The 21611-nt window shown below is 39.4% G+C and overlaps 1 protein-coding gene across 2 annotated transcripts; it reads right to left on the reverse strand.

The window, feature by feature from the left end:
• Positions 1 to 3613: 3613 nt before the first annotated feature.
• Positions 3614 to 21380, reverse strand: CLNS1A (chloride nucleotide-sensitive channel 1A). Of its 2 annotated transcripts, none has more exons than XM_045818019.1 (7): positions 21166 to 21380; positions 19094 to 19230; positions 14035 to 14142; positions 12988 to 13095; positions 11560 to 11670; positions 6710 to 6800; positions 3614 to 4391 (listed from the first exon to the last, which is right to left on the reverse strand). In XM_045818019.1, the coding sequence occupies exons 1-6, from the start codon at positions 21288 to 21290 to the stop codon at positions 6733 to 6735; spliced, it is 657 nt and encodes a 218-aa protein (XP_045673975.1). In that variant the 5' UTR covers positions 21291 to 21380; the 3' UTR covers positions 3614 to 4391; positions 6710 to 6732. The 2 variants fall into 2 exon arrangements, with proteins under 2 accessions (XP_045673975.1, XP_045673974.1); XM_045818018.1 differs by having other exon boundaries at positions 11560 to 11733; positions 21166 to 21379.
• Positions 21381 to 21611: the final 231 nt, after the last annotated feature.

Here is a 21611-nt window from a genome sequence, read left to right on the forward strand (position 1 = left end):
TCAGTTTTTACTAAAACCTCTTACCTTTTATTATATACAGATCCAATTTAATCAAGTTCTTTTTTAAGATCTGGGGTTGCAGTAGACAGCTGTAAACTTTTGCAAGCCAGCATCCAAGCATCCTTCCTATTTGAGAATCTGGGCAGGGGGGCACTGCCCTCCCACTACTGGCTGATGGGGCCAAACACGGCGCCAACCAGGACTCTGTGGTGACTCAGAGACACGGGGACAATTAAGACATGTTTAACAGCAACAGAGGATCATAACATCTTATGTAAACCACTCCTAGTTGCTAACCTTTGTACAAGCCGGTTTATTTCAGCTTTCCAGTCCATTTGTGAGCTACCAGCTGGGCTTCTAATAAATGTTTTCTGTTTAAATTAACCAGATTTGATTTACAACCAGAATTTGGACTGATAATTTTGGCCATACCTTTATGAACATAAATGCTCCACTAACCTCATATTTGTACTATACACTATAAAGGCCTAGACTGCTGTATTTTGGGAATATGTATTTGCTTGTCTTCATAATTCTATCAGCTATTTACTGCTGTTACCGATACGCCTGACACAACCACTCCTTCCTCCTTTTCCAACCTGTTGCGTGCCTGGAGACTTAGATGCCCGAGTACACTGGACCTGTGTGCAGAGCAGGGAGACCTGCAGTGAAGCCCTGAAGGTCCTGTGAGAAAAATGCAGATTTCATCACACCTATTTTAATTGCTCAGTGGGCTTTTAAATTTCAGCCTTCTCAGATAGGATCTAAGAGGTGAGTTCATGTTACTGTAGCATCTTCTTTCTGTTATGAAGAGTAATTACTACTACTGATAACTAACATTTACCAACCCTTTCCTAGTACAGGGTGGGCTATATCAGATGTTAGGATTCCTCTGCTGCTGTCGGACTGAGTGTATTAGTGATTCCTATGATCTTCAAAATAATAAAAGAATTAGCCTGTTTATACTTTTTTTAACTGAATTTATTGGGGTGACATTGATTAATAAAATTATATAGGTTTCAGGTGCACAATTTTGTACTTCATTACCCATACATTGTACTGAGTGTTCACCACCCCAAGCCAAGTCTCTGCCCATCACCATTTACTCCCCCTTTACCACCTTCTACCTCCCGACCCCACCTTCCCTCTCCTTATCACCATACCGTCCTCTCTGAGGGTTTTCTTCGCTTAATCCCTTCACTTTTTTCACCCAGCCCCAACCCCCTACCCCTTTGACAGCTGCCTGTGTACACTTATATTTAGCCTTCTTATCCCCAGATTATATATCTCTATTTTCTTTATCTTCCTAAAATTATATTAAAAAACAAAAAATTGTTAAAAAACAGCGAACAAAATCTATGTTTGCTGCTCTCCCGAAAGGTTTTCTGACTTCTCATATAAAATTATGAACTCCTCTAAATTACTTATTGGTTTTATTTATGCATACATGAGCAGACAGAGTGAAATGCTAGCAAAAATGTTTCTGTAACCTGGTCTGTGTGGCTCATTTGGTTGGACTGTTGGTCCACAAACCAAAAGATTGTGGGTTTGATTCCTGGTCAGGGCACATGCCTGGGTTGCAGGTTCAGTCCTTGGTCAGGGCATATACGAGAGGCAACCATTCGATGTTTTTCTCCCTCCCTTTAAAATCAATAAGCATATTATTGGATGAGGATAAAAACAATAAAAAAAAGTTTCCATTTCAGCTTCTTTGGCGAGAGACGACAATAATTCTATTAGAATCTTCATAAGGGATTGGCTTTGAATTCAATTACTATATATTAGCTACAGAAGACAGGTACCAGATGTAGGTTTGCCCATTCTACAAATACTTTTAAAGTAGGATTTGCATGAGAATTAGCTATACAGTCGTGCCACTATCTGAAATCCTGCAGATAAACCAAATGTTATCTGAACATCTCTTTGAATAATGAATAATCACACTTGCGTTTTTATAAAAGTAAAGAACCCTATTTTATGATCACCTGTGCGTAATTTCTCTTTAATACTGGCAAAGATCCTAACAAAATCTCAAAATACATAATCTACAAAGATTTAAACAAGCTTACTGGGAAAGTATCACTATCTGACAAACTGAGCTGAGCGAGGAGGAAACCCACCGGGATCCTATTTTAACAAATACACTTGAACGATAGAATCTAGAACAGATGACCACTAACCCTGCCTCTGGGGATATTTTAGATGGCTCACGTTACGCATGGAAAACATCTGTGCCTTTCTTTAAATTTTTTCTACATCAAGAAATAAAACAACTCTAGCAACTCTAAAATTAAGCTCAAATAGAATCAAGATATGTTGGCTTGCCGATCATTATGAATTTACTTTTTAAGTCTGAGCTAATCTCTTTTTCCTACCTTCTCCTATTTTCTCAAGAGCTATGGTTACAACTGACTATTATCACAGAATGTTAAAGCTGAATCTCTGAAAGCCATTTAGTCTAGGCCCCATGTTTTACAGACGAGGAAACAGGTCCTGAGAGGTTAAGCATCCTGACTGCAAGCCAGGAGACGCTCGGCCTCCTGCATCTCAGCTGAGTACATTATCCGCAACACCAGGCTGACCACAGCAGTAGGAAACACAGTGCACAGAATCTTCTTGACATTCTGTTGATATGTTACCAGAGAACTTCATGTTTCACTGACACTTAGGATTACAAGTCTTTAAGCATGACTTTAAGAAGGAACTCAAGTAGAAATTCTAAGATCAGCCCATGAGAACACTCTGCCTGCTTACTGGAACAGACAAATGTCTAGGGCACAATGAGTGCTGCTGGATTTGCAGCAGAGAAATTTAGGAACTTCCTGTGCTGTCCACTGAAATTTTAACTGTGAAAACCCAGCAGTAAAGAGATTTGCTTCCTTTCAGCTGCTGGCAGATGATAAGGCTTAACAATCACAGATCACCATCTCTATGACACTAAGCATTACTCTCTCCCTGCAACTACTTCCTCTTCTCTAAAGTAGAATAATGACAGCACTTATAACTCATATATAGTTATGAATATTATATGCATAATATATATAAAGAACCCAGGACAGTGGCCGGTACAAAGGTTACAGTAAATTTTAGTGTCCATTCCAATTGGCCCTTTTACTTGCCTATTATAACAAATTCAGTATCTCTCAGAGGGTTAGAAAAAGGAAAACTACTTTTTTTTTCAGTCTACCATGCAGGCTGAGGGAAACCAAGGGAAAGTGTTGAAAAGAACACTGGGCTTAGTGGTGACAAAGTTTAGTCACTAATTAGCCAAGCAATTCTGAATAGCTTTTCTGACCTTATTTTTAAGGTAATATAATGGCACTGAAGTTCAAGTACAAATCTCTACAAATAAACTGAAAATCGAGAGTGGTTAAGTATGCTATAAAAAATTACTCCTAATTCAGGGGGAAGAAGCAGATATTCCTTAAAATGAGTTAAATCCTTGTCCCACTAAGTGTCTGCCAGCAACTCTAACGATACATTTTCTTACTCGTTCCACATTCATGTTCTCAATAAGTCAAATAAAGATAAGACTGACAAGAGTCTCATTTTTTGCCAACATTAATTTTTAAAAACATTGAATTGATGGTTTTAGTGAAGAAAGAGAGTACGATAATATAGAAAATCTAGATTTATTTGTTAAGCGATTACAAAGACAAAACAATTGTCATCTGAAGTACAATACTTTGATGTCTTCATCCCAATTTCACGCGTTCTGTTACAGAAACTGAAATAAGAGTCTAGACATTAAAGGATATAACCTAAGAGGTTATAACAGAACAGACTGGTAAAACACGGTGAAAGGAAAAAAAGCTAGTCAGAAGCACTTGCGTTAGCATGGTGTGGCTGGGATGTGTTTCCAAAGCGGCTCCCTCAAGATGCCTGAATGAATGAATCTGGGTCCCAAATCAGTAATAAGAGCCTTGCCCCCGTGGAGAAGGAGCACGGGCCAGGGCCCCTCTGAGATCTTTGTCTGTCTTTCTCAGGGTAAGGTTATCGTCAAGCCCTAAGGGGTGTGTCTTGGGCTCAGCCCCTCTCGCAGCCAGTCTACCAGCAGCGGCAAGTGCCTATGCCTTTGCACCACGTGGCCCTGTTCGGTCACAGAGGAAGCACACGCTGATGGCGGGGACTACAGGCCTACTCAGAGGGTGCCCGGACACAGAAAGTTTGGGGACAAATGATAAACTACAAACACCCTCTTGGTCAAGTGAATTCACCTTTGTTAATAAAGGTCACATTTTCTTCCGCTGGTGACAACTTGTCTCGGTACCGTTTGTCTCAAGAAAGAACTGGTTCATCAGGTAAGTTTTGAAAAAGGAAAAATACTTTCATCAACACCCACTCCACAGTGGAAAAGGCACCGAGTTCTCTCCTACCGTTATGAGCAGAATCTGAAAAACAAAAGGTTTACAGTGTTTGTAGTAGTAGTAGTAGTAGTAGTAGTAGTAGTAGTAATAATAATAATAATGGCTATTCTTTATTGACTCCCTAGTCAAGAGTGCCACCAGACTTAGATACTATTCTACCTCAGTTTTTGCAACAATCCTGCCAGGCAGTTATTATCATCCCCATTTTTCGGATGAGGAAACTGAGGATTTGAGGAGTTGCATGTCTTGTCCAAAGACACTGAGCTGTGACTTGGCAGAGCTGTGATTCCACCATGTGTGTGCTTTTCCCTGCCCCCATCTCATGTGTTGAGAGGTCAGAGTTCCATTACCTTGAAATTCTTAATCGTTACATAAACACTCTAATTAATCCTCATTCACTCCTTACAGGCAAATAAAATTTTAAGTGATTAAAAATTTACAGACATTGTTTGGAATTCAGGTCAATTATCCAGATGAAGAACTTTTACAAACTTTATGAATAAAATATCTCTCCGCTCCAGTTGTAGCATAAAATGAATAGAAAACAAAGTCTGTGCCTATTTTATGGTTATTTCACCATAAAATTACATTACAAAGAACCCTAAGAATTCCCGCCAGGGAACTGCAGTAACACCCATTTGTGTAACCATCAGTGACAGACCAAAGGAGTTTCTCATGGCCCTTGTGAATAGAGCGGTTGGTGTTCTCTGAATAGTCTATTTTTTTAGGAAGAAATATGTGAAAGCCAGGTCACAAAATATCTGTTTTCCAGTTTCAATAAAAGATACAAAATAAGTATTACTGAACTGAAAAACAACATGATGTAAAGAACATGAGAAATAAAATCTAAGAAATAAGGACAGAAAACTTAAGCGTAACCCAAAAGACTCCCCATGAAATAAAATACGGAAGTACTGGCACCTAGAACTACGAGATCTGAACATTAAGGTCAGTAGGGCTCCAGCAATGTGAACTTCACTTTTTAAGCCAAGTGCCGAGGAGATATTGCAAATTTTAGACTGTATGACTATCAATGACAGAAGTAAATGTTGTAGAAATAAAAATGAAATGTTTACAGAAAGAGATATAAATCACAGAACTCTAAGAGATTATTTTCTGATAGTTCAACTGACAGCACCTGACATGAAAGCAGAGATCCATTATTATAATTCACAGTTCGTATAAGAAACAATGTTACATTCATACTGGCAGTGATCTGGAAGGTAGATGGAACTTTGAATAACGGGTCTCACAACCCAATTAGATGTGGGATAGACAGTGGTAGAAGAGTGAAGCCAAAGTTTCTAAATCTTGTCATGCTATTACCATCTGCTTTAATAAAATAAAGGTCCTGGATATGAGTAGCATTTCAAAGACTGGAAGAAAGTTAGTATTCAAGAAAATGCTATGAGGTCAGAAGTAGGAGGACATTACAGAGGGGAAAGAGGGATAGTAACTTAACAGTGTAAAAATCTTACAGCTCTAAAAGAAGGGCTGCTAGGATTACTAGTCTTCGCTCTGTATGGCATAAACTACTTACATAACCTTAAGTTATTATCTAACATACAGCTGAGATACTCAAGCTGGCAAAGGACAACTGGTTTCTCAGAGTAATATGCAGCAAATAAACAGTCAGGGACAAACTGCAGGCAAAGCTCAAGAAAAGGTCAGAGGAGAGAAAATTGGCAGTGGCTCTCGTGTCACTCAGAAGAGGGTATGAAGCAACTTGGGAGATGATAGCTTTTGGACAACCGTCCATGGACGTGTTCTGCTTTGGAAAATCAGCCTAGAACAGTAAGGTGCCCAGGACTTGGCCTGCCATTATTTTCAGAAGTAAATAAACAGACACAAGATTATGATTAAAGGCTTAAACTAAGTTTGCAATTACTTCTACTTCCTCCCCAATTTGAAAAGCAGTGAGTGGCAGCAAAGCTCTGCTTTGTTTTTTCTGATGAACATGTTCAGATTTAAACATCACAAATGGGAAAAGGTGACTCAAGAGCAGACTGGGGCACGATGTGAGGCTCTGCAGCTCCCACCTGAGCCAAAGAGCGAGAGCTGCATTTCTGAGCAAAGGGCTGTGTCTTTTATTCTTGCATGCAGTCTCAGGGCCTGGCATGAGGTAAGTGCTCATAAATGTCAACTAACCTGAACATCACCAAGTATGTAGACCTCGATTTCTTAGAGGAAAAAAACATGTAATTTTCAATACTTTCAGAAATGGAAACTAACATTTTTCCAAATTTCTAAATTTCAATAGTTCTCCTGAATTACAAAAGTAAAAATTAATTATTTGACAGGACTTTCATGTTCAGTGACAAGGAAAAAAACAAACGACTTACCTCAAAGCAGCATGAAGTCATTCTCAGTGATCAACATCTGCGTCCTCAAACTGCCCAGCAACTGTGGGCGTCGAATCTACCTCCATCCCATCTGAAGGAAAAAAGGAACCACTGAGCGCTGGTCTACAGAGCCCTTCACACACACACAGATTCAGCTTGTCTTCTGACAAGAAGGCAGCTAGTGCCCCCTGTTGGTAAGAGTTGCCATTTTGTTTTCTTTTGAAAATTCAAGTATCAATAAACAGAGAAAAATGCCACCTGTGGATTTAAAATGTGTCTAAATACATTTACTTAACTTCTCAACCTCAACATTAAAATATTATGAAGGAACTCTCAAATGCACTATGCATCAATTGTTCAGTTCTCACAGTACTGTGCTAGAGATTTCTGTGTGACTTTTTTTTTAAAGATTTTATTTATTTATTTTTAGACAGAGGGAAAGGGAGGGAGAAAGAGAGGGAGAGAAATAGCAATGTGTGGTTGCCTCTTGCGTGCCCCCTACTGGGGACTCAGTCTGCAACTCAGGCATGTGCCCTGACTAGGAATCGAACTGGCAACCCTTTGATTCACAGGCTGGCACTCAGCAGGCTGAGCCATGCCAGCCAGGCCCCCGCCCCGCCCCCCCCCCCCTTTAAAGGTATGAAGTCCTATCCTCACAGAGCTTATGATATAATTCAGGAGTTAAGACAACACAAAATGAGGATTTTGCTTTTCCTGTTTATCTCATCTAACTTTTCTTTTTTATCCTCACCCAAGGACTTGTTTTCATTGCTTTTAGAAAGAGAAGCATCAATATGAAAGAGAAGCATCGACTAGTTGCCTCCCACACGCACCTGAGCTGGGGTTTGAACCGGCAACCTAGCTATGTGCCCCGACCTGGAATCGAGCCTGTAATCTTTCAGTTAAGGTACAATGCTCCAAACAACTGAGCCACAGTGGCCAGGGCTATCTTATCTCATTTTTAAAAGGGGAAGCAGTTAGGACAAGAAAAGAAAAGCCCTTTGGGAAGAGCTGTCTCTGCCTACTTGTTCCACTTCCTCAGCTCCCATTTACCCAACTCTCCAGCCCACCGCAAACTGGCTTCGGCCTGCAGCCCCTTGGCACCGCAACACCAGGACATCCAGCAGGACACAAACATGTAACACATGTCTAAGATTAACTCATCATCTTTCCACATAGAAAATGCTTCTCCTTCCTGTTTTGCTCAACGATACGTCTTACCTGTCCAATCAAGAAACCCCCACCATTGCTAACTTCTGTTGCCATTAATAACTTCTATTGCTATCTCTTAAATGTCTCCCAAATCTGTTAAGTCTTTTGACAATCACTGCCACTAACTAATTTAGTCCGCTGTTTCTCATCTAACATAAAACTTAAATTACTTGACAGAGTTTCTCTTCTTTCCCCCAGTACTTCCCTCTCCAACGAATTTCCCATTTCAAAGCCAGAGAAACACTAGCCAAACTAAAACTCTCCCATGGCTTGCCATTGACCTAAGTGTAACAATGAAATTCTTTAACACAACTTTAAGTGCCTTTAAGGTACAGCCAAATTCACTATCCACTTTTATCTGTTGCTAAAATCATACTCAGAGTTTCAGACATAATGAACTACTTTCAGTTCCCAAAGCTGAATGGTCTCTTGCACCTTTGCACATGGCTGATCCCTTTACCTGCCTCTCTCCCCAACTTGTATGCAATCCCTCTTCACCAGGGCCACTTTTATTCATTTTTCAGACCCTGGCTTAGATGTCACTGACTCCATGAAGCTTGAAGCTTGATCCTCTCCTGACTATCCCGGCTGGGTGAAGGGGCCAGCCTCTGATTCCACAGCCAGTCAAGCTCCCCCTGTATCTCAATGCTATAACCAAAATAAGTTATTTTTCTCTCCACTAAAACTGACACAAAGATAGTAACCTCATCTCTCTTGAGCAATGCCTTATTCTTTGTACTTGGTCCACTACCCCAGTAAGTTAATTTACTTTTCTCTCCACTAAAATTGATACAAAAATAGAACTCATTTCTCTTGAGCAGGGCCATATTCTCCATACTTGGCTGAGTAGCTGAATAAATACCTTGTAACATAAACACACACAGGAAGCAATGAAATGCCACTAGTAGATAGCAGGTATGCTTAAATGGCAAAAAGACTGAAACTTACTAAAACAGATCTTAGGTGTTCTCACCACACACACACACACACACACACACACACACACAACTATTAAGATGAAATTTAATCTTGGTGATGGTAGTCATTTCACTGTGTATGCATATCAAAACTTCATGTTACACATCTTAAATACATATAATTTTTATTTTAAATTTAAAAAATTTAAATAAAATACACAGGTCAAACTAAATAAATGGCAAAAAGAGTGCTGTGGGTACTCAGGAGTTTAGAAGGTGAGGAATGGTATAATAGACTGAAGAAGTTTCATACACAGGCAACTCTCAATATGCTCCTGAGGCTTAGGAATAAAGTTCCAAAAAACTCTCACTTTAGCAAAATGTCTGACACCTTAAAATCATTTGCTACAAAGCATTAAATAAGAAATAGTACAACTTTAAAAAAACCAAACCCCCCTGGCTGGCGTAGCTCAGTGGATTGAGCGCGGGCTGCGAACCAAAGTGTCGCAGGTTCGATTCCCAGTCAGGGCACATGCCTGAGTTGCAGGCCATGACCCCCAGCAACCACACATTGTTGTTTCTCTCTCTCTCTATCTCCCTCCCTTCCCTCTCTAAAAATAAATAAATAAAATCTTAAAAAAACAAAACAACAACCAAACCCTTCAATGATGAAAGGCTTTTCAATGGTCAAGGACATTCTCCAGTCAATCACTGTAAAAAGGTAGCACCGTGCGTCCTTTCAGCTAAGACTTTGGTAGTGCACCAGAAATCACCTGTGCCATCTTACCCTGAAGTCTACAGTAGAGGTTCTCCAGCCAAGACTTAAAATGGAGAGGAGACACAAGGAATAACACTGACCCAAAGCCTTAACTTTTCTAAATTAAAATATCCCAGCCCTGGCTGGTGTGGCTCAGTTGGTTGGAGCATCGTCCTGTATACCAAAAGGTTGCAGGTTCAATCCATGGCCGGGGTGTGTGTGGTATGCAACCAATCAACATCTCTCTCTCTCACATCAATGTTTCTCTCTCTTCCCCCTTCTTCTCTCTCTCTAAGGTCAATAAACATATTTTTAAAAAAATCCTAGGACTTTAAGATCTCTAGGTGAATATGTTATATGTATGGAGATGCTGATCACACCATTATGAGAAACTTGAATGTACCAATAAAAGAAAATGATAGTAACTCTTTTTAAGAATAGTTTGCATCACTAAAAATTAAAAAAATTAAAATTCTGTAGCAACATAAAATATTAACACATATTAAATACATGTAAAGATGCAAAAAAAGCTTATAACAGTGCCTGGTACATTATCTTTCCACATTAGCTCATTTAATCCTCTCACCATTTACCAGCTATTTGAAATGAAACAAGTTGTGTGGTCTTTCTGTGCCTGAGTTTCTTCATCTGAAATTGGAGATCAGCCCTGGCTGGTGTGGTTCAGTGGACTGAGTGCTGGCCTGCAAACCAAAGGGTCACCAGTTTGATTCCCAGCCAGGGCACATGCCTGGGTTCCGGACCAGGTTTCCAGTGGGGAGAGCATGAGAGACAACTACATATGGATGTTTCTCTTCCTCTTTGTCAGAATCACCCTTCCCTCTCTCTAAAAATAAATAAATAAAATCTTTTTAAAAATGAGGATCATAATAGAGTCCGCCACAGAGGATTCTTGGAAGGATTAAATGAGTAGATATTTGTCATGTGCTTATTAAATCAGGGGCCAGCACATAAGAGCACCACCTAAATGTTTTACAGAGTAGTAGGAACAAGACTGGAGACAACTGGGGCAAAGACAGGGTTGTCTCTTCAGGGTCAGAGTGAAGAGTTTGAACTTTATGTGGTGAGTGGCAGGTCACACGAAGAGACATCCTTATTTAAGGGTGACACAGTGTCCTCAGAGCATTAATATGGCACAGTGAGGTGGAGGATGCGATGATAAAGGCAAAAATGTACAATTATAAATCCAGGATGAGAAAAAAAGGGCCTATGTTTGGAGAATAGCAGCAGTTATTTTAACAAGGAGACCTAAAAGCCACTTAAAGGAAAAGTCCACAGAAATCAGTATTGGACTAGATATGGGACTAAATGGTAAAGACTGAATCAAAGAATACTTCAAGAATCTAATTGAATCTGGATTCTTAGAAAAGGGAACCAGTCTAACAGGGAAAATATTTACAAAGAAGCTTACAAATATGAGACAACTGAAACATAAACATTTAAAACCACTTGTTCAAGGTCCAGATGTCTGTCACAAAAAGAGAACCCAAGTTTCTTGAATGCTGCCTAGCCCTTTAAATCAAATACTATCCTAGTTTTGCATATAACCACACAGGAATGCATCTTAAAAATAAAAACGACAGCATCAATGTGTGCGTGCACACATGTATACACATAAGCAAACAAAACAAAAAGACTGGAAAGATATGTAACAGAAAATTAATAGATGTCTTTGATTAGAACTATACTCGATTTTTCATTTCTTCTTTGCCTATGCCCATTTAAAAACAAGTTAACTGTTGAACACAGACTATTTTTGTAGTTAGGAAAAAAAGTTTAAAAAATTTACACAAGGATTCCCATTCTCTGTAATTCTCCATTTGCTTCCTATACCATAAAGAGTTAATTCTGAGATTTCTCTTAGTTTTCAAAAGAGCCTATCCACTTCCCTTGCTGCCTAAGTGAACCTCTCACTGCTCACACCGAAGAGAAAGAGGGATACTTACCTTCATAATCTCTTACTGAATCTTCTGTCCGGACCCCAGCCATGTTATACTGGCTGCTCACAGACTGAGAAAGCATTCCTTCTAATCTCTCCAATGTGGCCTGGCCTTCGGCTGTTAAATGGGATAATCCTTCTTCATAGGTGTAAAAGGTAGGGATGTCCCCCTGCCCTTGCTCTAAACAAATAAAAAAACTTAAAAGCTATTATAACATAGTGATGAAAAAGAGGACACTCATTAATGCATCTACTGAAGATAAGGTATAGTGAAAAAAAAAGCTTCTAGGAAAATACTTTTTAATATTCATTTAACACACATATATAGGCCATCTGTTGAAGACAGAGATTAAGAAAATGTCCCTACCCTCTAGGATGAGAAGGGATTCCAACTGATAGTGAGTTGGTAAATAGCAATTCCCAGAGAATCAAATGTCCAGGGACTAGAAGGAAAAGAGGGTGTTCCTGAGGCCAGGGAGTCTTATATTATTCCGAGGTGGAAATTTACCAATGAGCGACAATTAATTTAATATTAGTTAGTACTGAAGGTTTTATCCTCATTAAAATACATGCTCCTGCCCTGCCACGTAGTTCAGCTGGTTAGAGCGTCAACATCCTATGCCAAGGTTGCAGGCTTGATCCCCAGTCTCTCTCAAATCAATACATAAAAAAATAAAATACATGCTCATTATAAAAAATTAGAAACTCTGGAAGATATAAAGAGGATTTTTTTTAAAAATCACCCAAAAATCTCAGCTGAAAGTGTATTTAAATATATAAGGGAAAATGCCAGAAATGAGTTTGTCTCAGGCCAAGAAGTGGACACTTATGGAAGAAAGGGCTTTGGACAGCCAGGCTGGTGCGGAGGAGAAACGGGGCGGGGGAAGAACAGAACAGCAGGCACCTCAAGTTGCAACATTCCACTAAGCTAATGCCTGCATTCTGTTCTGGGGAAGCAAAGGGAAATACTCCTAGATAAACAAGGTCTGGTTCTAGAAAAAAGAAGTAACTTTCGCAGTGAGCTACCTAAAGGAATGTTAAATAAAGATGCAGATAATACAAGTTTTAAATGATAAAGGGAGAAGGCTTGTTCCCTGGTAGCAGCCACATCAACTTAAAAAGACTGTCCTGACTACCCACTTTCCCATCCACCATTTTCTTTCCTTCCATTTATCTCTCTCCGTTTTCTCCACACCACCCCAATAATCTCTGCTGTTTATCGTCAAGCTTGGAAAGTCTAGAAAATTTTTCTAATTTGGCTTAGACATGAATTATGCCCCTCACTTTCATTAATAATCATACTTATTAGATAAGTATACATAGTAATAATCAGTACTTATTAGAGGTATAAACATATAATCCCAACCCCTTAGTACAAATAAATGCTTAAAATTAAACACACAAAAACACTTTTAAAAAAATCCATTTCACTAACCATGTGCTTCTACATCATATTCTTCTCCATCGTAATCATCTGAATCCTCATCCTCAGGATCTGGATGCAAAGCCTGGCATTCACACATGGCAGTGAACATTGCCTCTACTAAACAAGGAAATTAAATTATAATTTATATTTCTTTCTGGCCAATGTGCAACAAAATTTAATCAAATAACCATCAGTGCAAATAAATATAATGGGTAAACAAGAGTACAGTACGGTCGCAATATTCACAAAACCTGCCCAATTCCAAGGAGAATCAATCTTGAAAAGTGCTTGATGGCAAGAACAAGTCACGAAATACTAAGTTCATTTCAAGATATTACTGAGATCTCTTCACGTTGGACTTTCTGAGAAAAAGATACAGAGAGTCCTGGTCAGACTGCTAGCAGAGTGGCGCCCCCTGCAGCTAGCAGGGCTCGATCCAGCTGGCCTGACCTCCTCCACTTTGGAGCCCCCAAGACTCCTCTGCCCTCTGTCTGGTGAAGTTCAGTCAATGGCATCAAGTCAATAAAAGTTACTAGATCCCTCCATTCACAAAGCACACCAAGCAACATGGTGTCTACTGTACATTTACAATCTTTAATATTAATAAGTGTCTTGTCCTCCATGAGAGTACAGATGCTAAAAAAAAGAAAAAGCAGAAGAACAGAGGTAATGAGGATAAAAGTAAAAGTGTGTGTGTCATGCTCTTTCTCCTGGGAGCACGCCCACACCACTCCCACCCTCCTCTTCTTCCCCCACAGGCGTGCATCTACTAAACTCTAAGGGTCCCCACCAGACTGGCAACTAGGGGAGCAGTGGGCAGTGGCAGCTCATCCCAGGAGAACTCCCTGAACCTGTCTTCAAGGTCCCTGTTTTCTAACTTCTCAGTGAGCCAAAAGAGCCCCACCCAGGCTCTCTTGTTGCTTCTTCTATCCTAAGTCCTTCCTTGTTTCACTGTCCTCATTTTTAATAAATGTACTCTCAAAAAAAAGTGTTTGCGTCAATAGGGGGAATACCTGGTACGTAAAGGGAAAAGAATCAATTCTATAGAACACTCACATGCCGATTTATCACTAGGTACAAATCTAAATTCAGCAATAGGTTCAACATCATCATCATCATCACTGTCTTCCTCTTCTTCATCAGCAACAGATTCTTTTGATTCTTCTAGAATGGGAATAAAAGTAACTTTTTCATGTTATTTGTTTTGGGGAAAAAGGCTAAAAGACTTTCTTAAATAATGCTTATTGATATAGCTAAATATTACAATTCAGTTTTTACTTCAAATTACAAAAACATGGTTACTTTAGAGTTAAAAGAAACTCTGGATAGCCTCTCTGGTCCGGTCCCATTGTACTTCACTGAGCCGCAGGGCCTCTAAGCACCCCCAGGGTCATGGAGGGGTGAGGAAACCCGCACAGTCAGGCCTCCAGTAAGTCCAGTTCCAATGCCACCTGATTCTTTCACCTTTCACTTTAAAACTAAGGGTACAAGCGGTTTAGAAACCACTGATGTGAATCATCACCAACAACTTACAGATGAGAAACCAAGGCCCATAAAAGTTAACTGACCCGACAGATAAATTTAAAAAGTCTATAAGCAAGAAAAATTATGAATGTTCCATAAAGAGAGCATGCACATGTTGCTGGCCAAAGTGGAAATTGCTACAACCGCTCTGGAGATGCTACTACCCAGCAATTCCTCATGTAAGGACCTATTATGCACACAAGGAGTATGTACATAAATGGTTATTGATGTACTATATATTCTAATGAAAGTATGAAAACTACTGATCAGCCCTGGCTGGTGTGGATCAGTGGATTGAGTGCTGCCCACAAACCAAAGGTTCACCAGGTTTGATTCCTCGTCTGGGCACATGCCTGGGGTGCAGGCCAAGTCCCCGGTGGGGGCACTCAAGAGGCAACTGGACACTGACTGCCTCTCTCTCACCTTTCCCCTCTCTCTAGCAGTTAAAAATGGACAAATGTGATTTATATGTATCAAAATAGATTTAAAAATATAATCATCCAACCACTATGTGGTACATCTGAAACTAGTACAAAATAAAGCTGAATGAAAACTGTAATTGAAAAATAAAATTAAAATGGTAAAAACACAACTGAATGAAAAAGGTAGTTACAGGATATATATAGTACCACTTACATTAACACTTTAAACATAAAACCAAACCATCATACTGTTTGCAGGTGTACAGATACACAGTAGAAACCTACAGGCACAGAGAGGAAGGACGTGTGCCTTCCTTACAGCAATGTTTAACTCCAGAGGCAGAGAGCAGAGAATGAAATGGGATGGGAGACAAAAAAGATTTTAACAGAATTAATGTACTTTTGTTTCTTTAAAAGACCAGAATAATCATTGCCCTGGCTGTGTGGCTCAATTGGTTAGAGCATCGTCCCAATATGTCAAGGTTGCAGGTTCAATCTGTGGTGAGGGCATATACAAGAATCAACCAATGAATGCACAAATAAGTGGACCAACACATTAATGTTTCTCTGTCTCTCTTCCTGCCTCCCTTCCTCTCTTTAAAAATATATTAAACAGCCCTGGCTGGCGTAGCTCAGTGGATTGAGCGTGGGCTGCGAACTGAAGTGTCGCAGGTTCGATTCCCAGTCAGGGCACATGCCTGGGTTGCAGGCCACAGCCCCCAGAAACTGCACATTGATGTTTCTCTCTCTCTCTCTTTCTCCCTCCCTTCCCTCTCTAAAAATAAATAAATAAAATCTTTAAAAAATATATATATTAAACAAACAAAAAACAAAAGACTTGAGTGATTACAAAAAATGTTTTAATTTATGCTGGATATTAAATAGTAAAAATGTTTTATTACTCTGCACTTTTCAATGTTTGAATTACTTCATTAGGAAAAAAAGTCAACAAAATACTTAAATAGACCCCCAAAACATTAAAACATTTTGAAAACTAATAATCTTCTCCTTGCAAATGAAAATAAGGCAGAAAGGTATTCTTATACACTACTATTCAAAGTGTAAACTGATAGAAACTTTCTGGAATGCTAGTTTACAACATATGAGTATATTAAGAGCTTTAAAAATGTTCATTAATTTTAACGCAACAATTCTACTCACAGAAATCAATAGAACAGAGAGGCACTAAATTTTTTTTAACTTTTATTTTTATAAGTCATACAAGCTCACTGTAGAATAAAAAAAATGGATAAGCAAAAAGAGGACTTTTTTATTTTTTAAAAACATTTTATTTATTTCTTTTTAGAGAGAGAAGGAAAGGAGAAAGAGAGGGAGAGAAACATTGATGTGTGAGAGATACATCAATCGGTTGCCTCTCGCACGCCCCCCACTGGGGACCTGGCCTGCATGCAATCCAGGCATGCGCCCTAACTGGGAACTGAACCGGCAACCTCTCAGTTCGCAGGCCAGCGCTAAATCCACTGAGCTACACCAGCCAGGGCAAAAAAATGGGAAAATTTTTAAATGGCCACTATCAACGGTTTTAAATAATTGACTTAATAGGACTTTTTCTGTCGTGTTTCTGTTATTATATTGTTAAATATAATATGCATGTCCTCCAAAACAAATTAAAACAATACAAAATATAGGAGATTTTACATAATTCTAAATAGTTGTATATACTACAGTACTACCAAACAGTTTCAATGCATTTTAAAAAACAAAATGATATACTGTAATTACTATTCTGTAACTGAATGAACATCATTTTTAACTTATAAAAACAATACATGCTGGTATAAAAATAATTGAGTCTAGTCAAAGGAAAGAGTAAGTTCCTACCACTCTAGTTCCCTCCCTGGAAATAAGTTTCTTTTGTACGTATCCTTAGGAAACTACCTTAGGGCAATAAACAGAAATGTAATACAGTATCTTTGCCATTTAAGGAAAAAATAATGACTGCGACCAACACTCATCATCTCATCCTAGATCACAGTAGCGGCTGCTATCCTTGTCTTTTTAAACCTTTCTAAATTTTCAACAATGGAAATAAATTTGCAGTTATTTTTAAAATAATCTAATTTTGCCCTGGCCGGGGTAACTTAGTTGATCAGAACACCACCCCAACACGCCCAGTTTGTGAGTTCAATTCCCCGTGCAAGAAGCAACCAATGGTGCATAAATAAGCTGGTATTTCTCTTTCCCTCAAATTCATATAAAAATTTAAAAATAATATAATGTTCTTAACAATAAGCTGATGATTCATTTTAAAGAGGTTTATGGAGATAAATCAAAAAGAAAGAAGTCTGGAGCTTGGAGAGTCAGGATGAAACGAACAAAATTTGGGAAAGCGTGATTCAAGTATGTGTAACTTATGAGAAGAGTTCCAGAAAAAAAAAAGAACAGGAGATTCACTTAAATAAATGTAATCCAAGTAAGATAGGTAAATCCTAGTCATTTCAGTTAGAAAGGATTAATCATAATCCCACCAATTTCAAGAAAATAGTCATATTATAGAGCAAATGTATAAAATACTTACCCCAAACCTACTGATTCCTTACTTCCTAGTTTGGCACTTTCAGCATTTACATTTCTAACAAGTGCACCAGATGTTTCCAATGTGGTTTAAGAACTAAGGACTACAGTAATCCCTTAATGTTTCTGGATGAATTGGGGTGCAGAGAGATGACAATGCCTCGCCTACCAAGTTAAATGGCAGACTTCTTATTCAGTGTGCTTTTCTTTTTATCTGGTCTTACTCAACCTAAGTCCATTTGAACCCCACCCCTCTATCCTTCTTTTTTACCTCTGCCCAGTGACAGCGCTCTACACTATTTCTGGGCATTTCACATCAGCATTCGGAACTGATTCACAAGGGTACCCACCTCTAAGGTTTTGCATTTCTATGAATCAATAAATGCTTTAAACTAAACATGATGTAGTACTCTTGGTTATAAAATTATAGTTGCATTTACTTAGATGGAAAGGAAACTTTGTGTCCCATACCTTATTTGGAAGGCTTTTACTTTTCCTTATCCTCCATTTAAACTCAACTAGATTTTTATCTACCTTTGGGCCCTTTCCAATGGCAAGAGTCTGAAATCATGTAACAATAATATTTTCAGATGGCTGAATCAGTCATTAGAGCTTGATGAGGCAGAACTTGCCAAAAGCCCTAAAAATTATTAAATAGTGTCCTACTGAATATAAATGGTCACCTTATATCTGAAATTATACTAAAACCACCAACTGAACAAGCAATAGCTCAACAGGGAAACTTGCGGGATTGTCTCTCATACACATTTCAAGGAAAGGGACCCATTATTTAAAAGCAAAAGATTAAGAAGGTGTAACATATGCCCTTCAACCCCAAAGTTTAGTACTTCTACAAAAGAACATATTAAACTAACACAACAGTTTATCGACTTTTTAGTTTTTTACAGTGTGCCTAACTTGTTTCTCATTCGCAATTCTTACAACCCACAGTCAACAGCTTAAAAAATGGATTTTTTATCTTTCTTACTCCATCCTTCATCAACCTCACTAGATTCTTATGAATCTTGACAGTTATCTCCACAGTAAAACCTGTGAATCTTGTATTCCACGGTTTCTCAACCTCGGCACTACTGACATTTGAACTGGGGAATTCTCTGTTGTGGAAGACTGTCCTTTGCGTCGTAGGATGTCCGGTAGCATCCCTGGCCTCTAACTACTAGATGCCAGTAGCACTCCTCCCCACTCCAGTCATGACAATCAAAATGTCATGGCCAAGTGTAGAGAAAGGGGGGGCGACATCATCTTCCATCGATAACAAGACAAAACAAATCAGGTTCTATCCTAAACTTTTGGAAGCACAAAATATACTGACTGATCCGAGCTTGAAAGGGTGCCAAATATAAATGCCTTTACAAGGAGAAAGAAAATAAACAATTAAACTCAAGAGAAATAATTAGAAATATAAACCCGTAGTAACGGAAGAGTTCTAAGTACAAATATATAGAAAACAAAAAGGAGTGTCTCGATTATTTTATTGTGCTGAAATTTTGCTCAATAAACTACTACCCAAAATAAGTCAACAGCTGAACATTACATTGATTATGATCAAAGATTGCTTTCTAACATAATAATATGATACAAAAGGCAGCTCAAGATGAAATTACCACACATACCTCCAAATTTGGCATTCACCATAACATACAGATGTTCGCGTGGGTAGGCGTGTAGGTCCCTTGACACTGCATGCAGACTAATGGTGGGGTACTCCAGCGAGAATCCCAGTCCAGAGCCATCTAACCAAGACAGGCGACTGGAAAAGGAGTTTTAAGTAGATCAGTTCAAGCAATTAAATCCTAACTTTACTTTCTAAAGTTTATAAAGGTTCAGCATAATTATAAATTATATGAATAATCTCAAGTTTACTGCTTGGAAATATTCCTAAAATCAGAAAATTCAGCAGCAGGAACTGAATTTCTTTAAGATGAATTCTATTATGGTCTCTTTTTTTGCCAGCTAAAAATTCAAATAGATTTGAAATGTAATTTTTCTTAATTCACATGGGTGTTTCTATGCCCTTTATGCTTGCTCTTATTTGGAAAGTCTTCAGGCACCTTCTCTGCTTCTACAAATCCTCATCTGGTTAAATCCCAGTTCTTCCTTGAGCCTCCCCTCCAATTACTCGAATCCATAATGATTTTTTCTTTTTCTAAATTGCAGTTATGCTCAGTAATATACCATTTCTTTACAATGAGTCTGATATGCATGCACCCTGACAAAAAGTGAGCTACCTGACAAGAGAAACTGTCATATTCTTTACTCAACATTCTTTAAAACCTACAGAATAGTGCTCAGCATGTAAATATGCAATAAATACTTGGGAATCACTCATTCTCCACTAATCCTACATTAAATGACATATACATGAAATGGCTATAATCATACTTACCACAAGTTATAAAACAATTATCACACTAAAGACAGACTTTATGAAGACTTTAATTTGTCCTGAAGCTTTTTTTAAAAAAATATTTTATTTATTTTCAGAGAGAGAGGAGGGGAGAAAGAGACAGAAAGAAGCATCCACGTGAGAGAGACAGACATTGATCCGCTGCCTCTCATGCATCCCACACTGGGGACCTGGCCCACAACCCAGGCATGTGCCCTGAATGGGAATTGAACCAGTGACCCTTTAGTTCACAGGCCAGCACTCAATCCACTGAGCGACACCAGCCAGGACAGATATTGCATATTTTTAAACTTCTTACAACACAACAGTTGAAAACTGCTGCTGTAAACCAAGGGGTCTCTACCTTTTTTGTATCCTCCGTGGTAGGCAGAACTTTGCCCCCTTGACCTTCATTCCTGGGAGTCAAGACTGTGACTATGTTATGTTACCTGGCAAATGAGAGTTTGTGTATGCAATTAAGATTACAATAAATATGCAGATTATTATAGATTATCTGTGTGGGTGCAATGTAATCACATGAGCTCTTAAAAGCAGCAAGTTTCCTCTGGTTGTAGCCCAAAGTGATGCAGCAGAGGAAAAAGTCAGAGAGATTTGAAGAGCAGTAAGGATTCAATGTGTCATTGTTGGCCTGATGATGAATGGAGCCATACATCAAGGAAATAGGGACCTGTTCTACAACCGCAATATTCAGGACATGTCTGTCTGACAGTTAAAGTGCTCCGGGGAACAAATAAAAAAGCTCTTCCTTTAGGAATGGAAATAGGAGTCAGAAACGAGAGATGAAGAATCAGGTCCCTCAGTTTTATGACCATACCCCTACTTACATAAAATCACCTGCAGTGCTTATTAACCCAACTTTCAAAATCCTCCACACTCTCCTCTAAACCTGCATAACCTGTCCAGCGCAAGATCTCCTGCACCAGTTCATCGAAAAAGGCAGGTAAGGCTCATTGACGAGTCTAGCTCAAGGTCTGAAAACTCAAAAACCTTACAAGACGTTGAGTTAAGGGCAACGCACGCACCAGACCTCCGGTAAACAGACGAGTAAAAAGCATAGTTAATGAGGAGAACTCCATCTAAAGAAGGGACAAAGGAACGCTCCGGAGAAGGCGGCATAGAAGGCACGAGAACAATCGAGTCCCTTTCCCAAACACGCATTTCCCGATGCGACACCGAGCACGCGCGCCCGCTCCCAGCAGCCCCGGAGGTCCCGGTCGTGTCCCCGCTTCTCTGCACCAGGCGGCGCGCAGAGTCAGCGCCGGGAAACGGGGATCCTACCTCTCAGCGATGTAAAGAGTGCCGGTGCCAAGGCCCTTCCCATTTAGCACAGCCTCGGTATCTGGCTGCTGCTGCCGAAGCCCCTCAGCCGACCCCGGTGGCGGGAAACTTTTGAGGAAACTCATTACAGTTGTGACGGACAAGACAGATATCAAAAGAGCCGATGCCCAGGAAAACCCAGCTCACCGCGCCCCGCCCCGGAAGCGATGGCAATTACCCCGGAAGAGCAATTTAGTTTGCCCCGGAATTTGAGGACCATGCACCATAGAGATGAGAGGTTCTAGAGCTGGCTCGCGGAGGCTTGAGAAGACCTGGCTGAGTTTTTCACGTGGGTCCTCTTCCCCTTCTCCTTCGTCATTTCCAAAGGTCCAGGTTTGGAATAACTGAGGAGTGTGCCCCACATCCTACGTCACTGCACCCCTGTGAAAGGAAGCACGAGGAATTAT

The sequence above is a fragment of the Phyllostomus hastatus genome, unplaced genomic scaffold, assembly GCF_019186645.2.
Source record: "Phyllostomus hastatus isolate PE091 unplaced genomic scaffold, TTU_PhHast_1.1 phas_scaffold_317, whole genome shotgun sequence".
Taxonomy (NCBI): Eukaryota; Metazoa; Chordata; class Mammalia; order Chiroptera; family Phyllostomidae; genus Phyllostomus; species Phyllostomus hastatus.